General features: G+C 41.7%; 9 protein-coding genes across 9 annotated transcripts; 4 read left to right on the top strand and 5 right to left on the bottom strand.

The window, feature by feature from the left end:
- The first annotated feature begins 2,949 nt into the window (after positions 1–2,949).
- On the top strand, positions 2,950–4,594 carry F4817DRAFT_349786 (NAD(P)-binding protein). The gene is made up of 4 exons (XM_049304869.1): positions 2,950–3,250; positions 3,300–3,547; positions 3,631–3,910; positions 3,971–4,594. Exons 1-4 carry the CDS (start codon positions 3,214–3,216, stop codon positions 4,228–4,230), a joined length of 825 nt encoding a protein of 274 aa, XP_049155217.1. The 5' UTR covers positions 2,950–3,213; the 3' UTR covers positions 4,231–4,594.
- Positions 4,595–4,856: 262 nt separating this feature from the next.
- F4817DRAFT_254081 (cell division control protein Cdc6) lies at positions 4,857–7,260 on the bottom strand. The gene is made up of 3 exons (XM_049299195.1): positions 6,986–7,260; positions 6,747–6,929; positions 4,857–6,683 (listed from the first exon to the last, which is right to left on the bottom strand). The coding sequence occupies exons 1-3, from the start codon at positions 7,032–7,034 to the stop codon at positions 5,074–5,076; spliced, it is 1,842 nt and encodes a 613-aa protein (XP_049155216.1). The 5' UTR covers positions 7,035–7,260; the 3' UTR covers positions 4,857–5,073.
- Positions 7,261–7,747: 487 nt separating this feature from the next.
- F4817DRAFT_349784 (molybdenum cofactor sulfurase) lies at positions 7,748–10,713 on the top strand. The gene is made up of 2 exons (XM_049304868.1): positions 7,748–8,126; positions 8,198–10,713. Exons 1-2 carry the CDS (start codon positions 8,051–8,053, stop codon positions 10,573–10,575), a joined length of 2,454 nt encoding a protein of 817 aa, XP_049155215.1. The 5' UTR covers positions 7,748–8,050; the 3' UTR covers positions 10,576–10,713.
- Positions 10,714–10,879: 166 nt separating this feature from the next.
- F4817DRAFT_368391 (uncharacterized protein) lies at positions 10,880–11,736 on the bottom strand (the record flags this gene model as incomplete). Its single annotated transcript, XM_049307231.1, has 1 exon — positions 10,880–11,736. One exon carries the CDS (start codon positions 11,734–11,736, stop codon positions 10,903–10,905), a length of 834 nt encoding a protein of 277 aa, XP_049155214.1. The 3' UTR covers positions 10,880–10,902.
- A 2,437-nt stretch (positions 11,737–14,173) lies between these two features.
- F4817DRAFT_349781 (uncharacterized protein) lies at positions 14,174–15,184 on the bottom strand. Its single transcript, XM_049304867.1, has one exon. The coding sequence runs from the start codon at positions 14,965–14,967 to the stop codon at positions 14,341–14,343; it is 627 nt and encodes a 208-aa protein (XP_049155213.1). The 5' UTR covers positions 14,968–15,184; the 3' UTR covers positions 14,174–14,340.
- A 3,102-nt stretch (positions 15,185–18,286) lies between these two features.
- On the top strand, positions 18,287–20,659 carry F4817DRAFT_349777 (cytochrome P450). The gene has a single exon (XM_049304866.1). It carries the CDS (start codon positions 18,852–18,854, stop codon positions 20,535–20,537), a length of 1,686 nt encoding a protein of 561 aa, XP_049155212.1. The 5' UTR covers positions 18,287–18,851; the 3' UTR covers positions 20,538–20,659.
- Positions 20,660–20,678: 19 nt separating this feature from the next.
- Positions 20,679–22,462, bottom strand: F4817DRAFT_368387 (cytochrome P450; the record flags this gene model as incomplete). Its single annotated transcript, XM_049307230.1, has 7 exons — positions 20,679–20,695; positions 20,756–20,972; positions 21,008–21,541; positions 21,617–21,862; positions 21,956–22,057; positions 22,122–22,174; positions 22,282–22,462. The coding sequence occupies 7 exons, from the start codon at positions 22,460–22,462 to the stop codon at positions 20,679–20,681; spliced, it is 1,350 nt and encodes a 449-aa protein (XP_049155211.1).
- Positions 22,463–23,449: 987 nt separating this feature from the next.
- On the top strand, positions 23,450–24,295 carry F4817DRAFT_319782 (uncharacterized protein; the record flags this gene model as incomplete). The annotated part of the gene is made up of 1 exon (XM_049301103.1): positions 23,450–24,295. One exon carries the CDS (start codon positions 23,450–23,452, stop codon positions 24,293–24,295), a length of 846 nt encoding a protein of 281 aa, XP_049155210.1.
- A 244-nt stretch (positions 24,296–24,539) lies between these two features.
- Positions 24,540–26,111, bottom strand: F4817DRAFT_368385 (uncharacterized protein). Its single transcript, XM_049307229.1, has 3 exons — positions 25,210–26,111; positions 24,911–25,134; positions 24,540–24,843 (listed from the first exon to the last, which is right to left on the bottom strand). Exons 1-3 carry the CDS (start codon positions 25,885–25,887, stop codon positions 24,684–24,686), a joined length of 1,062 nt encoding a protein of 353 aa, XP_049155209.1. The 5' UTR covers positions 25,888–26,111; the 3' UTR covers positions 24,540–24,683.
- Positions 26,112–26,160: the final 49 nt, after the last annotated feature.

The raw sequence follows: 26,160 nt of genomic DNA, 5'->3' as shown, positions 1-26,160 counted from the left end.
GATGACCTCCAGCTTTTATTTTTATTATTAGGTTGCGTAGGCAGGTAAGCACTAGGTTAGGTACCTACCTAAGGAAGGTAGGGTACTAAGAGGTAGGTAACGTCGGAGGGGTATTATAGCGTATTATAGCGTATTGTAGGTTGTACAAGTGTTAGGTACCTAACGTAAGACGTAAGAAGCTTACCCCGGGTCTAATAACGGACGATTGCTTTGCTATCCATAAAGCCCGACCCCGGAAGAAATCCCGTTTCGCCAGAAAAAACTTCAACGTTTGACGTTAAATAGACAGGTGCCTAAGCGAAATTGATATTAGATAAGCTTGTAAGACCTCGAAATTCAATTACACTAGTGTAGCATATCGGCAAGAGTTTCTTCTATCACAAACTGACGGATGGTTGCAGATATACAGAAAAGCCCAACTAAAAGATTCAATAGGTCGAGAACATTGAAATTTCACAAGCAGAACTATGGGTAGACTACTGGGTATAAGCCACCCGTCTTAGTAACCAGCCACCTATCGAATTATGGATGGATTAGGTATTAACTATATGGATTCAAACTCAACATCTATGTAATCGTTGGGGACGTTTGACCTAGTGCACGTAGTGTTTCCCACATATATGCACCGTGTCCGGAATGGACCCTTAGTTTCTAATGAAAAAGCAAGTTGGTTTATAATTGGGTAACATCGGATGAGCGTCAGAACTCCGGCTATGAGATATTTCTCTCACTAATATCTTACTAGACGATGACGGCAATAGTAATAGGCCACAGTTCGTAGCGCATTACGATGCGCGAGCTACTTAACCGAGGGGCCACAAACTTAGTAGCGTCAAGGTGAGTCCATTTCCCCCCCTCCGTTAGCCACCTATCGGGATTGTGAACATTCGTACAAAAGGTCTCACAGTACACCATTTAGCTCACGAGACTTTCTTCGGTGGCATGGAAGACAGCAGCTGGATATGGTAAGCCGCCACGCCACGTAAGGATCCAAAGGCGCAGCATTTTGCGGTCTTCGGCCTAGGTACTCGGTCGGCAAGGTTATCCTTATTCCCACGGCAGCTGACCACCGGAGTTTGGAGTTTTTCAAGCATGTCGTGTGCGGTTTGCCTAATAGGTATGTATATGTAAGCCTCCTTTAAGCAGCCATCATCTCCGTTTTCCCGCGTCACCGCAAACAAGTCGAATCTGGTCACAAAAAGTTCAAGCGCTAATAGTACTCCACTATAAGGTTAGAAATCTAATCAAAAGGTTAAGCCATATGTACTTCAAGTCCCAATTCTATCACTTCGGTGTATTTAGAAGCAAACACCACAAAGGTTCTATGTTTAAGAATATGCAGACAATCGCATGGTTTTGGGGATTTAGCTTTGCATGGCTTTAGCTTTTCACGGTTTTTAGCTTCGAAAAGCACAATCAAACCGAACTAACGAGGTCAGACAAGCTTTTGTCCAAGTAGGGCTTAGCTCATCGGCACCTAGCCGAAAATAGTCTGTGCATTACTAGGGGCAGTTATGTACATAGGGGAATGCTTGTTCGTGTGGGGAAGTCACATGATCTTTAAGTCCGAACCAAGACCTAACAACTTCTACCTGGAACATGCTGTTTATTAACCTAGAGGCGTATTTGCGAGCAAGGAACTGGAATTTTTCTCTGCTTCCCATATATACTAAATGTTATGATTACGACTTAGAAACTTTAGATACTTTGAAGAATACTAGTAATCTAAGCAGACCTGAGGCTTTTCGTAATTAAGGGGTCAGTTCTTCAGTCGGCCCTGATCACTATTCTGTTTCTTGGGTCGCTTAAAGCTATACATCGATTTTGTAAATTCTACCTATTATGTGTTTTCTTTTCATCAATCAAACCGAACCCACTTAAATGTGAGGTCTTAGTTGACCGGTCAAGAACAAAAAACCAGGAAGAGGAAATCTATCCGTCGCATTCGGGGCCAGCAGTATGGTTACCGGAGACTTCATGGACATTATACATAGCACGTAGAACAAAAGCCCGTTGACCCTACATAGGTAGGTACCTATGACCTAGCACTGTTTCTTAATATACGTAACATGGAAATGTTTCAAAAAGAAATTATATCATAACATTTAAACCTATTAACGAAAAGTAGCTTCATGATGTTATTCGTAGTTTTACCAGCTTCTTAACCCCTTTTATTTCGAAAAAGCAATAGAAATACAACCTCAAATCTTCTTATACTTGCGATCTTTCTAAAAGAAAATATTTCGAACCATCCAAATTCAACACAACTACTATTTAATTACTATTTAGAGGTCAAATTCCTTTTAGATTTCGCCGGTCTTAAAAGACCTGCCTGATTTTCCACACCGGCGCCTACGTCATTATCTTGCCACCCTATTCTATCGGCGCGAATGATGGGGACCCCGCATCGCGATCGTATATAGATCCATCCACCCATCCTATGTGTGACTCTCGAGGGTGTTATAATGGTTACCCACGTGCTTCATGTAGCATCAGCCACGATAGACATAAGTTCATCGACGATGCGCAACAGTTTAATTGGTCTCCAATCTCCGAACCCAAGCTATCGCGGTCACCGAGGGCGCGGGGAATAATATGAAGACGGCTTCTGTCACCCTGTCCCTCGGGGTGAAATGTTACTGTTAGTACTCTGTATGGGAGTCTAGACCTTAGACAGCCTGTGCTTACGGAATGAAGTCGTTTATTGAATACTCAAGTCTAGCCCCTGCTCCAATTCCTTGTTGCTATCTGGAATATATTTGGTTTACTTACAGCTTAGATTCACTCAGGAGTTGGGAACTCTTTTATTGCGTTGTGCTACCTAGAAATGTAGTGTTACGTAGGCAGATAGACTACTTGCCTATGTACGTAGATCCCGAGGTATAGAGGAGTGAGCATGTATGCTCTTTATACTCCAAACCCGATACGATAAACCAAAGCTATCCGGGGACTCATTCGTCATAATGATTGGTTGGGTAGCACTCCGCGAAGCCCGGTTGCAGATGAATCAGCCATGATTATCAGTTCTCCAACGCTTAGACAAGGAATGCTAGTTCATGAGCGGCGTATGGACGTCTATATAACAATTGCTATGTTATGCCATTCCCAGATTTGAATAATCTCCAACAGCCAGATAACAGTATCTCCGTTCTTATATTCAATTTGTTATTATCTCTTGAACCATAGCCCACACGGTTTGAGGTCTATAGCAACATGGACATTACCGGAAATGCATTTGTTACTGGAGGAGGTAAGCATAATATCATAGTCTATAACTATCAATGGCTTACATTCTTTAGGAAGCGGAATTGGGAAGGCCTGTTCTATAGCTTTGGCAAAGGAGGGGGCTAAGGGCATCCTTGTGGCAGATATTAACCTAAAGGCTGCCGAAGAAACCATTGCGGAAGCTACTGCTGTTGCTACTAATCCTGATTTCCGTGCTGAGGCAATTCACCTTGATGTCACGAGCGAAGAATCGGTCAAACAAACCGTTGCCAAAATGATCGAGTCTTTTGGACGCATTGACTACTGCATACACTGCGCAGGAGTAAGTTTAGACATCGAGATCTCTTTACTAAATACCAATCGTTGGTAAATATCAGGAATACGCGTCTGATGCTGACTTTTAAGACCGGATTATCGTCATATCGACCAGTTGACGAAGCTAGCTTAGACGAGTTGAAGAGATCCCTCGCCGTCCATGTCCACGGGACCTTCCTTATAACTAGTCTAATCTCGGCGGCCATGAAATCGCAAGAACTGGTGACGGTCGACTCTGCTCATCCAGAGCGAGGTGGAACTCGTGGTTCAATTGTCGTCCTAGGTTCATCAGCTTCTATATTCGCAATACCTCACTTGGTGCCATATACTGCGTCGAAGCATGCTGTGCTGGCAATTGCCAAGACGGCTGGTAAGCGCCACGACAGAACTACCCCCTTTATTTGCCCTACTTTCTAACATATTTTTACAGCCATGGAAAGCGGTGTTCATAATATCCGGGTGAACTGTATCTGTCCTAATTGGACTGATACGCCTATGCTACGGCACACACTGGAGATATCCGAGGAGATGACTGTTGAATCGCTCTTGGCTACTATACCGATTAAACGGCTTTGCACGGCTCATGATGTTGCCGATGCTGCACTTTTCTTGTGCAGCCCGAGGTCATGTTATATAACAGGAGTTGCCTACCCCGTTGATGGTGGTATGGCGCTCACCATGAAGACTTGATTATTACTGTCTAGGGCTAGTTATCTACCCATCAGGCTTAAAGCAAAACATGTAAGGTACTTACAAGGTAGTAACGAAGTAGACTGACCTTCCCCCTACTATATGTCGTTTTCCTATTCCACCTCGATCTACTTGAGGGCAAATGATATCTATCGTATAGGTTAGAGGCTAGAGTACGAAGAAGATTGTGGAGTACTCTCCCATAACTTAAGATGATCTTAGCCGATGATAAGATCCATAAAATAGCTACGACTCTTGCCTACTTTACGGCTGATGCCTATTTGTGGTGCATTAATAAAAATAGTACCAGTGGCTTACGGGGTTTAGTCGGTGGACCAGGTGGTAGTAGAATCATCGGTTGGGCTTTGATGAAAGCAAAACGCCATGCACATACTATTATTAAGTGAGACAGCACACGTAAGTGTTACCCAGATCATATGATAGCATGGCTATTTCGGTCTTGATTCGTAGAACTCTTAGTATGACTCCGTACGGGTCTTGGGAATGGCCTAGCCGTATCACGGAGAATTAGTAGTTCAACATGTTGATTCCATATGATAGCAACAGCCAGGAGAGAAACTGGAGCGTAACCTGTTAGGTAAACGAGAGAAAATAAAAGTGACCGGTGGCAGACAAAAAGGGGCTCGATAACAAGTACTTAGGAGGTGGGGAAGAAAATTTAGGAATAATTATACGAAGGTAGCAAAAGTCTCTGGTTAAAATTTATACATTACTATCTAACGTATCCTCATCTGAGGATGATATCTGGGTATGCGGTGTAACGCCCTCGTGAATGCCCGTAATGCAACGCCGTGTCTATGCAAGATCGTATCCCTTTAAAATCTAATCCAATGCCTCGCCGCTGAGAATGCTCTTTAGGATATCAACGCCGAGTCCCTCCACGGCTTGTTCCAATTCTTTCTCCCCAACGCAGCTTGCAACCTTCTTTTCGTCCGCCAATCCGATGCCGGACCCAAATCCACTCTTCTTTCCCCTTTTGCTTGGTGTATGAAGCATGGCAAGGGAACCCGTCTTCCCATCCACGGCGGAGACTAAAGATAATGTCTCGAGACTGCCGATGACTTCTCGAAATTCTGAGCTAGACAATGGATGTAGCAGAGACTCCCGGGTACATAGTATGCTGTATGTCTCGTATAGTCGCTTGATGCTTGGAGCGATGCTTTGTGACTTGGACGGCGTGGTCGGAACTAGCGACGTTCGGGATGCTCTATTTCGCTTTTCTAGCGCCATGAGTGAGCATAATGCCGCCTTCTGTTGCAAGTTCAAGGTCTTCAATCGCTGGTTTGTTCCATTGCTGAACGCGGCCGCCGTAACCTTGTTCAGATGTGCTATGCTTACGCGAGGTGCTGTTTCTACTGTCAAGCCTCTCAATGACTCTGCTAGCATTGCCGATGGGCCTTTCTCCGACGATCGTTTAGGCGACGAGGAGAGGTTCGTGTTCTCCCCGAGAGGTTTCTTGGACGGTGTAGCGAGAAGAATCTTTTCTTTGACCTCTGCCTCGTGTTTCTGCTTTGTCTCAGCCTCCACGAGGTCAAGAGCTCTTCGACAGATCTCGAAGGCTTTTCGCAAGTCACCTGTCTGACTTGACACTTTGCGGGAGCAGAGTTCAATGGCAGCTGGGTGAATGAATGGTAGCGGGCTACCCTCAGGCACAAGGCTCTTGAGACGGGTAGTAATTATCGATTTGATCTGTGCTGCCGAATATGGTAGGAATGGGAGGAGTTCGGGCTTCAGGTTTCGAGATTTCAAGCGTGGAAGAAATCGGTCTGTTAGGTCTAGCGCATTTGCAATGCCGATCAACACGAGACGTGACGACTTTTGCATGGACCATTCGAATAGTCGGTACAAACTTTCCAAGTCCAAAGTGAGAATGTGATCGATTTCATCTAAAACAACCAAGTAGACACTGGTTGCTTTCTTTCGCGGTATGAAGAGCTTCTCAACCGTCGTGGCGGCGTCGCCTTCGGAAATTTCCGTCTCGTCGCAAATTTGGTCTATGAGAGTTCCATAAAGATCCTTAGATGATTTTATGCTCATGCAATTGATGTAGGCCTTCTTTACAGTTGTTGTTTCAACCAGCTCTTGCGTGACCTCATTTATCATAGCACTTTTCCCTGTTCCTGGTGGCCCACTGACATATATACATCCACTGGGGTTGGGCTTCGAGCATCGTTGTAGAAATTCTTTTAGCTGTGAACGCTCATCGTCACGTCCAATCAATTGACCGGGATCGGCGCTTCGCGAAAAAAGTTGGCGTGCGTGATGGTATACAGTTTGAAGGGCAGCAGGTGTGAGTGGTGTTTGTGGGAAAAGGCGTTTAGAGACCCTTCCGGTCGGCGTAACCCGATGACGGGGGGTAACGGGGACTTTGGAAAGGGCATCTCGGAAACGAGGTGTGCTGGGCGTACGTGGCGTGAGTGGTGCGCATTCGCCTGCGAGCTCAATCAGACAATGCCTCTTTGTTAATTGTTAATTACAATGTGAAATGTTCTTACCCTCTCCACTTTCCTCTGCATTACGGATACGTTTGGAAGGTGACTTGTCTGTGACCTTTAAGACGCCAATTTGGCTGTCGAGATTGTCATCGGTAGTAATTTCTTCGGGGTCTACATTCTCGTCATTGGGTGAGGAAGTGCGTGTCTGGCGTCGTGTTCGTTTTGTAGGTACATCTACAACTTCTAGACTCGGTGTCAGTTGCTTCAATTGGGGGTTAGTCGAATGATATTGCTCTTACCAATCTCTTTTGTACTCCTAGTCCTCTTTCCGAGAGTTGATCGCGCCATCTTGATTGTGTAGTTTCGCTCAATGCACCTGAAGTAGGAAATCTGATGTGAAGTGCAAAATATGAAGTTGCCTATGATGTGGAGAATTTAGTTTGCAGGAGAGACGGGAAGAGAAGAAAACTACGGATTAGCTCTAGGATGAAATTGGCAAGGGGGACGACGCGCGGGTCCGCAGAACGCGAGAAGGTCGCGTAAAGTGGTTTGAACGCGCAGGCCGTACTTCCCCTGTTTCCTTAAAAGGTCCCAGCTTTTAACCCCTGGCTAGAGGCTTGGCACAGCGCGAACATAACGCGCCAATTCTCCCCACTCTTCCAGCTTATCAAATCCACTAATAACCCCACTTTAGCGCTAGTGAAGCTAGTGAAGCTTGGGCCATCCAAGCTACTGGAACAAGGCGAACTCCGGACTTGTACGAAGGTCCGGGCCAAAAGTCTTGCACATCTGGTCTTGGCAAGCCATGTGTAAGTAAAAAAAGGACCGCACGGTATTACTTTAGCTATAGTGGCTGATATCGCTATAAATATAGTGGTAAGCCACCTAAATTTAGCGTATGGGCCACTATCCAAATTTCAGCTTAGCAGGTAGCTGATACAGTGTTAATAGAAAAGGATGACGTTCGAATACGGTGCTAAGGTCCTCCACATGTGCAAGACTTTTGGCCCGGACCTTCGTACAGCTGGAATTCTTTGTCTCTTAAACCGCCAGCTGCCGATGGCTTATCAATTATGTATACTTCATGCCCGCACTTCGAATGGTAGCATCCGAGGTACTCCCAATCATCTTTCACCGTCGGTGTTAGGTATCTACAATACTAGTTGGGCCATTGCCACATCGCCGAAGTTAGGATCCCACTCTTGAGTTGGACAATGACGAACTATGAATCGTACCAGATTATTTTCAGTATCGTTTCCTACTTTCTCTACTAGGTACCGCTGCAAATAAAGGTGTATAAGGTGTATGTACTTGGTGGGTAGGACGGCTTCGATGTCTGCATTCCTCTTTATTACACCATCGATATGACGGACGGTGGTAGTACGGCATATAATAGCTACATCGAGGGGCTTCGACAAAATGAGTTCCCCATGTTGCGAGGCAAGCTGACCTTTTCCATTCCTACTCCTAACCAACTCTAAGACTAATCTAGTTGATTAACAAATTCATAGATGAAATCTATCTTGACCATGCCGGGACCACGTTGTATGCGAAGTCCCTCGTGGACAAATTCGCCGCGGATATGACGTCGAATCTCTTCGGCAATCCTCATTCCGCTTCTTTGTCCTCCCAGACTTCTACCTCTCGGATTGAAGATGTTCGACTCCGGGTCTTGCAATTCTTCAATGCTGATCCCTCCGAGTTCGACCTTGTCTTTGTAGCTAATGCAACCGCAGGCATTAAGCTGGTTACTGATGCTTTTCGGGGCCACGAGCTCGGTTTTGACTACTTGTATCATCAAGCATGCCACACTAGCTTAGTCGGTGTTCGAGAAGAAGCTTCACATAGTCTTTGTCTAGACGATACTGCTGTACACGATTGGATTAGTGGGACTAATCCGACTGCTGAATTTGGGCATCATGCCGGGCCAGTCCTTTTTGCGTATCCAGCTCAATCCAATATGGACGGCAGAAGACTTCCTCTAGATTGGTCCGATAAAGTACGCAAAGGCCAATCTGATTCAGACTGCTCAATTTTCACCTTGCTAGACGCTGCAGCATTTGCCTCAACGTCCCCTCTGGACTTAAGCAACTCGGAAACGGCTCCCGACTTTACTGTACTGAGCTTTTACAAGATCTTCGGATTTCCGGACCTGGGTGGGCTTATCGTGAGACGCCAAGCGGCGTCGATTTTTTCGTCACGTAAATACTTCGGAGGTGGCACGGTCGATATGGTGGTCTGTCTTAAAGAACAATGGCATGCTCCCAAGTCGCAAGCCTTACATGAGTCGCTAGAAGATGGGACGCTGCCAGTGCATAGCATCATTGCGTTGGCCTCGGCTCTTGATGTTCATCGTCAATTATTCAACTCCATGGAAGATGTCGCAGGCCATACATCGTTCCTATGCCGAAGACTATATCGTGGTTTAGATGTTCTTAGACATGGTAATGATCAACCAGTCTGTGTTCTGTACTCGCAACCTCCTCTCATGTCGAATAACGGTCCGGTCATCGCTTTTAACTTACGAAACCACCTGGGGGGTTGGGTTAGTTTGGCTGAATTTGAGAAGCTCGCGGTGTTGAAACGATTTCATATCCGCACAGGAGGGCTCTGCAACCCGGGTGGAATCGCATCTTCCCTTGGCCTTGAACCATGGGAAATGAAGAGAAACTTTTCTTCCGGCTTTAGATGCGGAACTGATAATGACATCATCGGCGGAAAGCCAACGGGAGTTATTAGAGTAAGCCTTGGAGCCATGAGCACCATTTCAGATGTCGATAAGTTCGTTGAGTTCATTGCTGAGTTCTATCGAATTGAAAATATCCCTGAACCTTTGTCTACCATTCCAATCCCAGCCCCCCAAAGCCCACCTGATCTATACGTGAAGAGCATCACTGTTTTCCCGATCAAGAGCTGTGGCGGATTCTGTGTTCCTACCGGGGTAATGTGGGAAGTAAGAGAAGAGGGATTAGCATGGGATCGAGAATGGTGCTTGGTTCATCGAGGTACCGGTCAAGCATTAAGCCAGAAGCGACATCCGCGCATGGCTCTCATCCGACCGGTGATTGATTTTACTAGGGGTCATTTGCGAGTTTCATATTTGGGCCCTTCAAAGACAAGCGAGTCTGAATTATATATCCCTCTATCCGCAAATCCATCTCTATTTCAAATTAGTGCTGCTTCCAAGCCAATGGCCTCCAGGGTTTGCGGCGAAGAAATTTCGGCGCAAATATATACATCTAACAGCGTGAATGACTACTTTTCAAAAATTCTCGACGTGCCGTGTATGCTAGCTCGATTCCCGCCAGGCGGTCTGGGGAAAAGTGTGCGGCATGCTAAGGCTCACCTCCAGAAACACCAAAAGGTCAATAAGAAGATACAGTACAAGATACCCTGCCAGTTGCCAGGCATGGATACGCCACCAGATTCAGATTCCGAATCTGAGCGGCAGCGGATTCTACTATCGAATGAAAGCCCAATCCTCGCAATAAACTTATCCAGCTTAGAGACGTTAAATCATCAGATAGTCGGGCAAGGCGGGAGACCTATCTCTCCAGAAGTATTTCGAGCAAACATCGTCATCGCCTCTTCAGCTTCAGAATCACAGTCGCTTGCCTATTCAGAAGATCATTGGTCGAGTTTAAGGGTTGGACAACAGGATTTCAAGATGCTAGGTTCCTGTCGAAGATGCCATATGATATGCATAGACCAAGATACAGCTGAAAAGAGCGAGGAGCCGTTCGTGACCTTGGCCAAGACGAGAAGGTTTGATGGCAAGGTGTTCTTTGGGACGCATATGTGCCATGTGCCTTCACGAAGAACTGACACCAAGGAGGCCCAATTTCCTACCATTGCGGTGGGAGATAAAGTACTCGTGGATCCAGTCTAATAGATTTTTAGCCTGGTCAAATGTTAACTGTATTAGACCTACGAGATGCATACGTGCCTTTATACCATGTCAAGTGCGAAGGAGAGAATTGCCCTAAGAGTTAAATATATAAAATTCAAAGATGCTATCTCACACCTGCCTAGGTACCTAGATACCGGCAGCTGTTCTAGAGGTATTGTTCATAACGCTAGAAGTGACCCTGTAATTCGCATAACCCATACTTGCGCGGTGTAGAAAATTTCCATCACTTATAGCAGCAACCCTGCTCTCAACTTAATAAGACATAAAGCTACTAGTGAAGGTAGTAGGATAATGAGCTTATTCTTCTTATTCTTCTACTTCTACTTTGTCGACATGGCCATCCTCTACCATCTGGGCAAGCGCATCCACGTAACCGCCGCTTGTAAAACATGTCTTAGTAGCCCATGCCTCATCTTCTAGGAGCCAAGGCATGGGTGTTGAGATGTTCGAAAGTTCATGAAGCGTACGCCGGAGGTTTTGTGTATGGCGCAAGTTACTTCGGTCCTCGAGTAACTGGACCCCTTCAATAATGCAGTGTAGGCGAAGCGGAGCAGCATTTCGAATCTCTCTTAATATTTCCAGCGCAACGCTAATATCTGCTTCGGGATTAATCAAACTGACGATACGCGCGATGGACGGATCGACTCCGCGAAATATCAGCCTAGGCAGGAAATTGGCAAGCTGTGCAACAATGGACTTGACCATTTCCAATAGCAACTCCTGACAAGAGAGCGTTGATAGGCCGTCCTGGCCAAGAGGTACGCCATGAAGTCTGAGCGAGCAGAAGTAAGATACGCACGGGATCTCAAGATCTTTTGATAGCGCCTTAATGAATATAGCCGTCAAGGTATTTTGACTAGGGTATGGCGCCCCGTGAGGACCTTGGATCCAAATTGCATCCTGGTGAGAAGACGTAGCCCAATCGTAGATCCGATTTTTAATATGATCCTGAAGTGGGCTCCTCGATGTTGTTACGATAGTATTCTCGATATTATCCATATCTAAGAGGTGTCTTATCAGAATCGGACGAAGAACATCCTGAACAACCCGGCGAGAGTTCAAATAACGCTTAAAGGAGTTTTCTGGATCCATTACTTCCGCTGGAGTTGGATGTAGGCAGTTGATATTGTTTTGGTCCATCGCTAGCGAGTCGCAAAAGGGTACACTATCAGGATTCTAGATGAGACATCTAGAACAAAGGAACTGTTCAGTATGTATAGACGAGAGATCTTCATAGGTAGTTTAGAGTTCCTTGCAGAACAACGAAGTTGTTTCTATGCTGTTTCGTTCCACCTCGTGACAGTTGCCAACATCCCAAGTGGTAGAGGCTCCCCGGTATAGCGATCCTGTCAACCAAGTGGGAATAGTACCCTCAATGTCGAGTTCGGTGGGCTGCTGAACTTCTGGAGTGTCATGGGTAGCTCTTGGTATGTGACCACTACGGAGTGACAGGTGACTAGCTGGTAGATAGCTTCACCCTAAATCTTAGAACCCTTATCACGTCATATGCCTATCGTAACCCCTGTTATCTGACATGGAATGCAGTAAAAACCCCAAGTTAACGGGTTGGAATCTGGCGGAGGACGACAGTGATACTCAGCTTGTGATTGAACAAGCTGGCCGGTGGCAAGAGCAAGTATAAGGTGATTTCTGAAAGACATTATAGTAGCCTTAGCGAGTTGTGTGATAGTGTTGTGTGAATCGATGCATCTTCAAATTTAGTATCACATCGCACACATGAACCTCTTATATAATTTCTAGCTTGTTATCTCAACCCTATGATCATCATACCCTTCATCTCCTAATTACTTGAAACTGAGCAAGCCGTAGTACGTGTATGCGAATGCGAGTTTTCGGAAGCATGATAGAGAAAGGCTTACGCAACATATCCAACGATTATAGTCTTCGCTATGACGGTGTTGAGTTCTAAGCACTTATGTGAAGCTACGAATTAGACCCTTTGCTAGTTTTTGGGACGAAAAGGATGGAAGTTAGGCCGAGTTAACTAGACTACCTACGGGGGGCACGTACCGTAGGACTTTAAATTCAAACTAGAGCAAAACTCTGATTGGCTAAAGTTACCTTTTATACGATTCTCAGCATTGTAGGAGGTAATTAAGGAGATGAAGCGTTGATGAAGATGATTGTACTTTAGCACCTGTCAGCATACTTATCAATGCCACTATCCATTACATCATGCAGTAGGTAGTATAGCCTCTAAGAACCATAATATAAATAATAGCGGTTCGTTTATTTTGACTGGATCAGATGAAATAAGTGGTCTAACTATATTATATTGACAAATATCAAAGCCAGCTACCCATCCAGATAAAACAAGCCCTCATTAACCGCAAAAGAAGACTTCCCATAGCTGTTAATGAATGGAAGAGTTAAGTAATATGATGAACAACAATAAAGGATTCGTGTAGTTGACGAGTACTCGGCGTTTTGTTATCAATTAGCTGAGCTTCAACTCTCTCCCACAACTCTAAGTTCCTCCTCTTTCTATCCTCTGTTACCTGCCTGCCTCCCACGTTCACTGCACTGGCGGCATGAATGCCGGGGCATCTTAAGCCGTCTAGTTTCAGGTACCAAAAGACCTTGTGCACAAGGGACAAAACAGGTTACTTTTCGGTCGAAGTCCTGCCGCCCGAAGAAGTGTTTCCCTTCGCGGCACCATCTTTGCTTGAAAACGTAGTAACACATCACGGCTTAGGAAGTGCGTCCGTGTCGTGATGAGCTAATCCACAAGCCACCTGAATAATCTATGTAGTATGATGGATTGCCTTGGTTGCTCAGTTAGCAGAGATGGTATTTGGTGTTTGCCAATATCTTGCTATTGCGAAACTGTTGAGTGAGGAGGATTTTGATATTAGGGGAGGTTGAAGTTCTCTCGCTAGGAGATAGGAAAAATTAGGCACTTACCTTATTTATAAGCCGCAGTTTTCTTTTGTGTACCTTTAACGTTCAAGGTACATCGATCGAATGCCTTGAACATTATCAACGTAGGATATTCTATGTGATATTCTATGTCATTGTTGAGTGCTAGCAAGATTTCCATTCACTAACCTCAAAATTAAAGATGGCTAAAACATGTGTATATCACCTGTTCATACCCAGATTCACAGGCGTCCGTTAAAGACTCAATCATGAATACCTACCTATGATGGCCTGAATCGCTCAAATTGAACAATTTTTCAAAGACGTAAATATTGCTCTCGGTAGACCGTTCCTACATAGGTAGCTATGTGTTAAACTCAGCTTCTGTAAAGCTATATTCATGAGTAGTAGAATGAAGAGCCGTGGTGACAAGTTGAAATATAACCTTGCCAAGGTTACAACAGGAGTTACGTGGTCATTTAGCAAATCTAGACAACCTCATGACTTAGTATCTAAGTCATATCGTTTTTGTATATATAAACAGAGCCTTGTAGCATGCTGTATATGATGTTCTGGGTTCCCAATAGATGATACACTTTGAATTCAGCCTTGTGATAATCCTAGTGTTTAATACAAGCTCCTATTCACATAGGTTATTACAGTATTATATTTTATTTTTATTTATATATTATTTTATCCGCAATACTTCCAGGATGTTAAGTACTAGTTAACTATCGTTCTAAGCTAGATATACAGGCTATAGATCTATAACAATATAGGAATACAGAAATACTATATAGCTTCGTACGTAAGCAATCGGGCCTCGCAAACCTTCATTCTATGTCCTCTTGTCGCGACGCTTCTCTATCCACTGAGTATTGAGATCCGCCCTCCCACGAGGCCATTCGTCCTAACTTCCTGCTTAATAATATTGATTTTGAATTCAACGTTCTCTTCGCGACCATAAAACGACAGAAACCCATTTTTATCGATCCAATAACAAGCACCGATGTCCCCTTGGACTTCTCGACCTTTTATGAGTACACTATCGGAGTCCATATGGCTTTGGTACTTTGCGTTGAAGAAGCTCAGAACTTGCACATTAGCTGCTTCGAGACTACTATATGTGCCTAATAAGTCGAATTCGTGGCCTATATACGGACCGTGTTTCGCATGTGCGACGGTATAAACTGCGGTCACGTCCTTATTCTTATTGCTGCTTGCCGCCGCGGAGGGGGTACGATCTTGGATCAATTTCCGGGCTTTAAGATCTCTGATCATCGGGAGTGGGTAAGCGACTTGAAGTTCTTTGAAAGTAAGAATTCTCCGCGGTTCCTCGTCCTCTTCCGAGTAGTCCGATCTTTCGTCGTCATCGTCAATACTCTCGCTCTCCAATTGCTCATACTTGCTTGTCCCTTTCATATTCTTTGCGCGCTTGGGGCTAGGCCGTGTTGTCTCAGCTTCGGCTACTTTTCGTTTGACCCTTGTCATAATCAGGTAGATATTCGGTGGATACTCTTCGAATAGACACTCTAATATGAAAAAAAGTTATAAAGACCTCGTTTAGTGATGAGGAGAATTGTCCAAAAGAAAGCTTGATTAATTGATAAAACTCTTCACACGAGTAAGAACTGAATAGCGTGCAGGTTATGGCCTAGAAACGACATTGGCTTCATCGATGGGAGATGTGCCCCTTAAAAATTACACGATCATCGGGAGCACAGACACTAATCTCGTGAAAGTACGGAATATCCCTGACCTAATATTATCGAAAATCCTAGAAGCTTCGTCGTTCTTGAACATTACAATAATTCCAACCAACATTACCGCACGATTCCCAGAGCTGCACCAGTGCTCAGATTTGGCGGACCACTTCGCTCATTGCTCGCTCTGGGTGTATGTTGGCACACTGCTTGAAGAAGTAATCGAAATCCCTGCAGCTACTCCACGAACAATTGAGCCTATGCATTATGTCAAAGAAAGAAAGCACAAGTCAATAAAGCAAACATCGAGAAATACATAGGTACGAAGCTTAATTATTATCTTGCTAGGCTTATCTCAGTAAATTTAGACCATAAATTCGATATCGTTCGTAAGGTTATACCTTTTTTAGCCACATTACTTTTCAACCAATTAAAATCTGGAACAATTTTTTAAAACAATATCGAATTTATAGTTTAAAGTAACTTTAAAACTTTATATATTAAAAATATATATTTAACGTTTTAAAATAATAATATTATTAAAAATAATAATATTAATGTATTTTTATAATAAATTTAATTAATTATATAATTATATTAATTTTATTATTAAGTTTATTAATTAAATTTATACGTTTTATGTAAGTAAAATAAAATATTTATAATAAAAAAAAATAAAAAAGAAATAATACGAAATAAAGTTATTATAATAATTATTATTATAAAAATTAATTAATGTTATATTAAATGATGTAAAAATTACGAATTATATGTGTAAATGTTATTTAAAAAAAATTACCTTTTATATAAAAAATAATTACGTGTCATTACGTAATTATCTTTATATAATAATATACTTACATTAATAACTTTTTTTTTTTCTTTTTTTTTTTCATATAACGTAATTATATACAATTTAATTAAATTTAATTAATTTAACATTAATAATTTTTTTTTTTTTTTTACTTTTAATCCGTTTTTTTTATATTATAACGTAATTATTAATAAGTTTTAATTTATCGTAATAATAATAAATTAAAACGGTTAAAATAAAAATGGTTAAATTTTTTATATATAATTAAATTTTTTATTAAATTTCTCATTTAATTAAATTTCGTTAAATCTTTTCGTTTAATTTAATCTCGCATTAAACTTTTTATTTAATTAAATTTCGTTAAATTTTTTCATTTAATATAATTTTTCGTTAAATTGGTTAAAGTTAATTAAAGTTAATTGGTTAAAACGGTTAAAATAAAAGTTATTTAATTAAAAACAAAGTTATTTTCGATTAAATCGTTTAATTAAAAACAAAGTTATTTTTAATTAAATTGTAAAAATTATCGATTTAAATTAATTAAAAATAATCGTATATTATAATAAATTTAATATAATCATTTAATTTTAATTTTATAATAAAAATTTTTAACAATTTTAATTTTTTTATTTAATATATTATCCGTTAAATTATACCTTTTATTTTTATATTTATATTTGTTATTATAATAATATACTTTAACATAATCGGTAATATTTTATAATTTTATCGGTCGTATATTAAACTTATTAAACTTTAACAAAATTATTTATAAAATTAATTATACTTGTAAAATTAACTTTAATATTATTAAAATTAATTATATTTTTCGTAAAATTAACTCCGATATTATTTATAAATTTAACACCGATATTATCGTTAATTATAAAATAAACTCGGGTAAAAATTCCGAGAATTTTTTAACGTTAATTATTATTTTTAATCTTTTAAAAGTAGTTTTATTATTAAAATACATTTTATAATATAAAAGATAATTTGCCATTAATAATTAAAATAAACGGTTTATTTTTTAAAAGTATTTTATTTATTATCCCGTAAAAAAATCTTTAAAATTATCCCATGCATTTTCGTTACATTTATCGTTGTAATACTCGAAATAATACGTAAAACTTTCCGTACAATACGTGTTAATTTCCTTTACCGTTACTTTATTTAATTCGGAATTATTAAAATTAATAATTAAATTAATGTTTAAAATATTATCGTTAATATATTTATTTTATATTAAAGTTATATTAAATGGTTATAAATGTAAATATAATAAAATTATTATATAAAATACATAATAAACGTAAATCTTTTAATTTATTTAAAAGCTTTAAAATTTTAAAATAACATAATAACCGTTAATACCATTATTTTTTTTCGTTAAAAAAAAATGAAAAAAAAACGTTTAACGCTTTTTATAATTTTTTTTAACTTTATTAATTTATGGTTTTATTTTTTAACCAATTATTAATCAATATAAGTAAAATAAAATATCCGTAATAAAAAAAAATAAAAAAAAAACAATATAAAATAAAGTTATCACAATAATTATTATTACAAAGATTAATTAATATTATATTAAATAATATAAAAATTACAAATTATATATATAAATGTTACTTAAAAAAAATTACCTTTTATATAAGAAATAATTACGTATCATTATATAACTATTTTTATATAATAATATGTTTACATTTTAAATTTTTTAAAATATTAAAAATGGTTATAATAACGGTTATAACGCGTTAATTGCAATATTGGTTATAACGGTAATTGTAATAAACGTTAAAATTTAATATATAAAATTATATAAATATATAAAAAAAGTTAAAAAGTTTAAAAAATAATATTATTAATTTTAAATTATTAAAAAAAAAAAAATTTTATATATAATTATAAAATATTAAAGTATTATATTTAAATATATAATATTTTAAAACGTTAAAAATTTTTAAACGTTAAAGTTTAATATATAAAAAAGTAATATTTTATAAATATATAAAAAAAATAAAAAGTTAAAAAAAATATATTATAAACTTTAAATTATTAAAATTAAAATTATTTTATATATTATTATAATATATTAAATTATTATAAATATAATGTTTAATTTTTTTATTATTAATAAAAACGTTAAAAATCTTTACAATATAATATAACTTTAAACCAAAAATTTTCGAATGTTTTGCCTGTAACTTATAGGTATAAACACATAAACCACACGTTGCGTGGCGCAGGCAGGCGCAGCCCGCCTCGAAAATTTCGGGTCTGAGGTTACCTGAGATAATGCTAGGCGTTATATTCCTATTTATACTTGGATAACTTGTGGCACGTGTTTCCGATACCCTCCCTCCCCAGTTGAGGGAGAAGCCACAATTTGAAAAGCGGATAACTACATATATATCTGGAGGGATATAATCCGTATCCTATGCGAGTAATAATAAGTTACTGAAGGGTAGAAGCTCACAGGGAAACAAATAGACGATGCTGCACCACTAACGCCGTATTAGATCCAACAAATGCCTTCGCTCACACCTAATAGGCAGATAATATGCGGAAAGGATAATTTCGGAGGCCCCCCTTACATGTCTTAATAAGAGGTACCTATTAGGTAGGTTACAGTCCCTCTCCGGTAGGGGGGTATTTTGTTAGTTTTGAAGTTTTGAGGTTAATCAACTACCTGCCGGTGGAACCAACAAGACTTTAGGATCATGATGGTAACACAACCTTGGAAATGGTGACGGTAACAGCTTGCATTTTCCTCATTCTTCCTTCTTCCTTTGTTCAATGTAACTTGCTATACCTTCTCTCCCAGCTCAGTCAACCCCACCTCAATTCTCGCAGTAATGTCTTGGTCCACGGTGCTGGTAGCACTAATCCCGCTTCTAGTGACAGTATATTTCACTAGTTGGGTCTGGTCTATACTGCAAAACTATGCGGCTGCCCGCACAATTGGCATTCCCATACGGGTCATCCCATTTAGCCCTTTCAATCCATTCTGGACCCTCGTCGATCGAAAGGTTGCTTTGCTTCTCCGCCGCTTGCCGTATGTTGGAGAGAACACCGTCACTCGCTACAATTGGCGTGGATGGGACCTAGAAGATAGGTGGAAATCCCACTATGAGATGGGAGATATCTTCGTTCTGGTGACGCCCCGGTACAACATGGTTCAACTAAATGACCCAGAAGCTACTATGAGCGTCTTCAAGAGGGCCGCAGACTTCCCTAGACCATGTTGGGTAAACGATGTCCTTGGTGTCTTCGGCCCAAACATATCTTGTGCCGAAGGTCAATCATGGAAGATGCAGCGGAGAGTCGCAACTCGCTGCTTTAATGAGGCGAACAATGAGATCGTGTGGCACGAAACTCTCGGCCTCTCGGATGATATGCTCCGTTATTGGTCCTCCAAGACTTGCGTCAAATCCGGCGCTGAAGACATTCGCACACTCACGCTCAACGTGCTTGCTCGAGCTGGCTTTGGTAAGTCGTTTAAGTTTCGGGGCTACGAGGAGGAGAAACCAGTTGACGAGATCCGATCTATGAGCTACAGGGTATCCTTAGGTCTCATTCTAGAGAACCTCATAGTTATCTTGGCCCTCGGTCCCAAGACGTTGGCGTCTTTTGCTCGGTACTGGCTCCCTTCCAAGCTGAGGACCGTTAACGAGGCTGTCGTCTCGTTTCAGAAACACATGACCACCATGTACGAGGAACAAAAGCGTGCTTTCGCCGCTGGGGAGGAGAACTCAGATAATAACCTTATGACACTCTTGGTCCGCGCCTCACAAGAAGCTGCTAATGAGCAATCAGGGGGCCTGACCGAGAGTGAGATATATGGTAATATGTTTACCTTCAACTTCGCCGGCCATGATACAACAGCCCACAGCTCAACATTTGCCCTGTACTTTCTTGCGGCAAATCCCCAAGTCCAGGATTGGATTTCCGAGGAGATCCAGTCCATCCTCGGAGATCGACAGCCGCACGAGATAGATTATCGCAGTGACTTTCAACGTTTTAAACGTTGCCTGTCTGTACTATACGAAACCTTACGCCTTTACACCATCGTTCCCGCGATTAAATGGACCGGCGACCAGGCAACGACGCTTACTGTAAGCGGTAGAACTTTACACCTGCCCGCGAAGACTATAATACTACCTAGTTACGGCTCTATGCATACAGATCCCAAGTATTGGGGACCTGATTCGCTGGAGTGGCGTCCCTCACGCTGGATCCGACCTAGCGCTAATAAACCAGGTGACGAAGAAATCGACATGAACCGACGTGGTGTCTTCTTGGGGTGGTCCGAGGGCACGCGCGATTGTCCCGGTAAAAAGTTCTCCCAGGTTGAGTTCGTGGCTCTCATGGTGGGTCTATTCCGGCAGTGGCGAGTAGACCCGGCCAGGAAATACCCGGATGAGAGCATCGAGGCCGCGCGTGGGCGAGTCTTGGACCTTATTAGGGAAGACAGTGGTTGGGTCTTGCTTCTGCAGATACTGCATCCAGAGCGGGCACCTCTGGTATGGAGGAAAGTATAGTGATAGCGGAAGGGAACAAATAGGAGTATGAAACAATAAAAAATGTAGAAGTTTCAAAGTAAATAACATTATTAATTAGGTACATATCTATCTATCGCGAATATACTTGTAATTTAAGTGTAGATACATAGGTAGCTACTATTATTCTAGTTTTTGACCTAGAACATAAATTGTATTACTCTTAGAACTATGCATTATAGTGGAAATAGAAATCTGACTCGCGTTATATAATTCTGGTTTGGATTTATATTGGCCCTTTCCATTTAGCATAGGAAGACCGTTCTCATCCAGGGCGCTTTCACCTAAGCCTGTCTTGATAAAGTCATATTTACGAGCCACGATGGCAATTATGACGCGTGATTCAAGATTCGCGAGTTCCGAACCGATACAGGCCCTCGGCCCTCTCTCAAACGGCCTCCATGCACTAGGAGGATGCTCTTGGTTTTCTCATCGAGCCATCGCTCAGGCACCCAGTCATCCGCAGTGTCTCCATAGACATTCGGATCCCGCTGTATAATGCTCTGGCACGAATACATTATGAGACCGTCAAGGCAGTACTCCTCGCCGGTAGCTGCACGAACTGTGAAGCCGGTCCCAGGCTCCGTCATTCGAACGGTACCAGCAGGCGGGTGTAGGCGGAGCGTTTCCTTGATGACAGCATTGATATAGTGCATGCGCAGTAGGAGGCTATCGCCCTTATGCACGAGCGTAGCACATATTATTCGAGGGTCTGATTCGTCTCGTATAGCCTTGAGTGCGCGGGGCGTGTGGCTCAGCTCGTAGAAAGCCCACTGCAGCGCGCTGGTGTTTGTGTCGTGGCCTGCAAATAGAAAACTGCGTACTTGATCTGATGTTTCCGATACAAGTTGGGGCGTCAGTGCTTCGGATTCTTGTAAACCCAGCGCGACGATGCTCTGCCGTCTGTTTCCGTCTACCTCTTCTTTCAATTCGGCATACTTATGTTGTATTATATTCTTGATCAGTATATCGATGCGCTTAGCCAGCTAGTTTCGTTTTAAAGCTGTAAAAGGGGCAATCCACCACGGGAGATTATACTTATCATCGTTATACGTCTGGACGAGTTGCCTGAATAAACGGATTATCTCGCCTTGCTTAGAAGGATCTATATGCTGAGCATGCAGGTCGACTGCTAGTACGGCGGCACCAATGACATCAAACGTTAAGTTAGATATAAGCGTCTCGAGGGAAAATTCTTCCCCTGATACTATGAGCTGATCCAGGCGGTTCCAGAATGTTTCCATTTTCTCGAGTAAAAGGGGTAAGAAAAAGGGGTAAGAGGTTCCACAGGTGTTGAGTCGTGAACCCTGGATTATATCTTTTTGCGAATATTCTTCCAGTCATGACCCTAAAAATGCTAAGAATTAGAGATACCCGTCGATCAGGACGTTAAAGCTCACCTCTCTACCTAAGATTGATGTTGAACCTATGAGAGGAACCATATGGGTCCAAGTTGGTGACTTAGGCACGCTCAGAGGGAAAAGCTTGGTAGGCTTTGATATCTGCTCGGCGACATCATGGCTGGGTAGAAGAACCATTGGAGGGGTTAGTAGGCCGCAAATCTACAAGCATTATAGGAGGGCGTCCTATAGATTCCCACATCTCTTCGAAGATTCTATCTACCTAGTTGTCAGAAATCTGCCAGTTAGACGAGTATAGTAGTTGAAAGTGTGATTTTATCCATTTGAAGCAGGGGTTTCCTAAATAAACTCGTCCTATATCATACCTGGGTGGCGGTCGAGAATTCCGCAATACATGAATTCGCCAAAGACCTTGAGATGTCCCCAAAGAAGGTGGTTCGGCAACTGTGAGATATGCACATATTGTGTGAAACGCCAATATCTCAGCCTTGCGTAGAGATACGAGACTAGCAGCGTGGCCGTTGCAAGTAGGAAAAGCTCGAACATGGTGGTACGTGATCGTGTTGTTAAATACTTGGGAACTTGGAACATTTATGACAAGGAGCTCTGAGGTGTATTATAATGATTCAGTTTCGAATAGGTGAGCGGTATTTCCATGTTACATTTCCACGTACGCAATGACAACTCTGCAGTTCAAGGCTGTCAAATGATTTCTCATCTGCCTTTGAAAGCCTGTAGAGTGGTAGTTGGGTTGAAAAGAAAAAACCAACACCGAAGAGGAAAGGATGGATTATGTAAAGATATTTAAGAGAGTCGCTCTGCATTCTAGAGGTGTAATTACTAGTTATGATTCGTCGAGACACAAATGAGTTGGTGGCACGGCATGGTTAATCTCCTTTGTTGTAGCCAACTGACTTGAGAAACTCAGCAAATCGTATCCCCTGCCTACAAAACCTCCTGTCCAACCCTTAGTTGCTGACATAACTCCAGCTCATGTTCGGATGAAAAGGTATTTCTCTTAGACATACGATGAGGCGCTTACTGGTTGTGTAGCTATTACTTTGAAGGGCTGAGTGATAACATATGTACTAGGTAGTGATCCAGCTACCCAGGTATGGTGCTGTGGTTTGACGATGAAAGTTTTGGAGTTTGACTCCGAGTTCCTGACTGGGATTCTCTTGGATGATTGAAATAATCATGGCAAAGATGTGGTCCACGTCTTTAACTGCCTGACTCTCTATATTAATCATATATGATAGCTATATGTACAGATAAAAGGGGCAATTATGAGTAAACTAGACAGTCATTACTGTGATACATAAAAGCAGAGTTGCAAAAGCATTTAAAGAAAAGGGTTTCCAGAGGCTGGTGAGTGAAAGTCGCGATCGTAAAGTCATTTGACATATACTGCAATAACATCAACTATTCTGCTAGGATAATATTTAGGACGAATATTATCTTCACGTTGTGCACCCCTTCACGGCTGGTCGGCAATAGACCTAAAGAAATATCAACCGCCCACATTCAACTCAAATGGAGACAGTAGATCTCTCCAACTATGATTGGTATAACCGCGACGAAATCCTACAGACTCTCAGTCTGATCCAGACTGGATACTACCGCCAATTTAACAGTTTTGTGGATATTCTTTCGAGCGTGTCTTTGGAGGCGTTAATTCAGAGTCATATTAAAACGCGAATCAGCAGCTGGATCCAATCTATCAATGAAGATACGATCTGGATCCAAGGTTCTCTTTACGGGGTGTGGATTCCTACTAGTCAAAATACGCTGGAAGCTATATATGCTAAGGTGGCATCTGATAATGCAGGGATCGCAAACGTATCCTACTTTTACTCCCTTAGGCCTCCAGTATTCACCGGCCAACCGGAACCCTCCAAAGGCGAGATGCTATTAGATATGGTTAAATCCATCATTGTACAGCTTATTATGTTCCTGCCCGACGAAATATACACAGATATGGACCTGTCCACCGAGCGATTCCTAAGGCTAACCGATCCTGGAGTGGATATTAACACTGCGCTTTCATTAATGAGAGATATACGAGTGTTCGCTCCGCCTTATCTAAACTGTATTGTCGAAGGGCTCGAGAAGGTCGAGAGCCCAACTGATGCAAGACATACACGAGACCTCCTTCGTACACTTCTTGAACTTTCGAAACACGCGCCGGAGCTGGCATCGAATGTGCGAGTTGGGGACTATGTAGCGGCGAAGACTGTCAAGGCATGCTTCACGAGCACCGGCAACGTGGTTGCGCTCGACAATATGGTAAATACTGGCCGTGCTGAGAAAGTTATGGAGACCCCTTATCTTTCAACTGCAGGAGCCTATATTTTGCCTAACATCTATGGTTTACCTTAGGATATTTTATTCTACTCGTGTAAGAGTTTACTGGTTAATCGGACATATCTTTATTGCTTTACGTATGTTTTATATCAGTTGTACTATATAGGTACCTTAGGTAGGCATTTATTATTTTACTTATTTTATGTATGAGCCTATACGCAGTAAACCTTTTAAGCTATATATTTTCCGGATGGTGACCTCTGATTAAGATGCGAGCTTAGTTGGGGTTAGGGTTAGGGTTAAATATACGACGAAGAGCGTATTGTTTATATAGGTACCTCCTAATTATTAATCTAATGAACTAATTAGGTGAAGAAAAACATTGAGGTTAACAATGAGTAAAAGTACCTAATATATGCATACGTGCGCACGTATAGACTATCACCCGACTTCTCCTCGATATTTACAACGAAGGCTTCTTTATCGTCCACCAAGTTACCCACCACGAACACAGAGTATAGCGGAGCTTTTGTATGAGAGATAATCGTGGAAGAGACCAACTTCTAGTATCGTATCCTGAAGCCCAGATAGCCATACCTATTGTCTTCATAGCATGCATGGAACTGCGGTAGCATGTTAGCACAAATAATTATAACGATATACCAGCATAAGGTTGTGACAGTAGCTTACAGTCTAAGTAAGAAATAAAAGGCCACAATTGCACTACCTTCCACCTCATGCTTGTTGTTCCAATTAATGTGCACCCCATATAGGCTTTGGATCACCAATGGCAACCAAAGGAGAGCTAATATAGGGCCCATAAGAAAATGGGGATACCAGAAGAGCTCCGGATTCGGGCAATTGAGTTCCTCTGTAATTTTCTTAATACTGTGAATGTATGCGTAGATTTCAACCTATTGAAGGTTAGCCCCTGTCATAGCGAACCGTGTGGCCACAAATGTGCGCAAGACATGTTCAAAGAAACTTACCACTATAGGTATATACTGAAAGAGCCTTAATCCTGGGGGCAGAACAGATGCAGGCATAACCTTATAGCATATAATGGTTAGAAGCGGAATGAGTATCATGACGTTGAACATGTCCTGCCACTTCATATAGACGAAATGGTCAAACGAATCATGTGCATATTTATAGCAAGGTCGGTGCATTCGTTCCCAATTTACAGGCCAGCCGCAGTAAGAGCAGACATGGCCATGCTCCCCATCCGCAAAGATAATTTGTGCAAGCTTGCTTCTGTCGTTGTAGGCCGGACTTCGCTCCACACGAAAGCATTGGAAACACATTGAGCTCCACAGGCTCGGCCAGCGTAGCTCATCAAAAACTAAGACGTAGTCAAATTCTTGAAAGCAGTCAACACAGTAGTAACGCAGCTCGGGGGCAGGCTGTCCATCTGCGCTAAAGTAGTTTATAATGTTGTCGCGTGTGAAGTGGTGGTAGTAGTGCCGGCACGTCCGTCGAAGGCGAATTACGTCACTGAGGTCTAGGAAAGATATGACGTGAAGATGAAGTTCTACTGGTAGCGACGCCAGTAGTGAAAACTTTCCAGGAATAGCGACGAGATTTGATGGTATAGGGGGTCGTACGTCCGCACTCGCCCTTCTATGGGCTCTGTAAATTGGTAATTCCGAACCCTCGGTGTTTGACATAGTTGCAATACTTTATAGTAGCAATTTGAAACCTTGAAACTTTATGAAAAGAGCGGCGGTAAGCGTATTCGTTGCTCCAGACAAGACCTTCGTAGGTATTTTCGTTGAGCAGCACTTAGTGCAATATTCCTAGTTGTCGTTCGAATCGCTTGGTTCTACCGCAAATCTCCTAGCCGTACATCTTAGGAGAGTCGATGTCTCTGATTAAAGGGGTGAACGATATTTAAGTATGCGTAGAGAGGATCGTTTTCCTTGTGCCAAATGGTCATACTA

The sequence above is a fragment of the Daldinia loculata genome, assembly GCF_022478755.1.
Source record: "Daldinia loculata strain CBS 113971 unplaced genomic scaffold F4817scaffold_66, whole genome shotgun sequence".
Classification (NCBI taxonomy): Eukaryota; Fungi; Ascomycota; class Sordariomycetes; order Xylariales; family Hypoxylaceae; genus Daldinia; species Daldinia loculata.
Note: the sequence above shows the minus strand (reverse complement) of the source record. Positions and strands in the feature narration are given on the sequence as shown.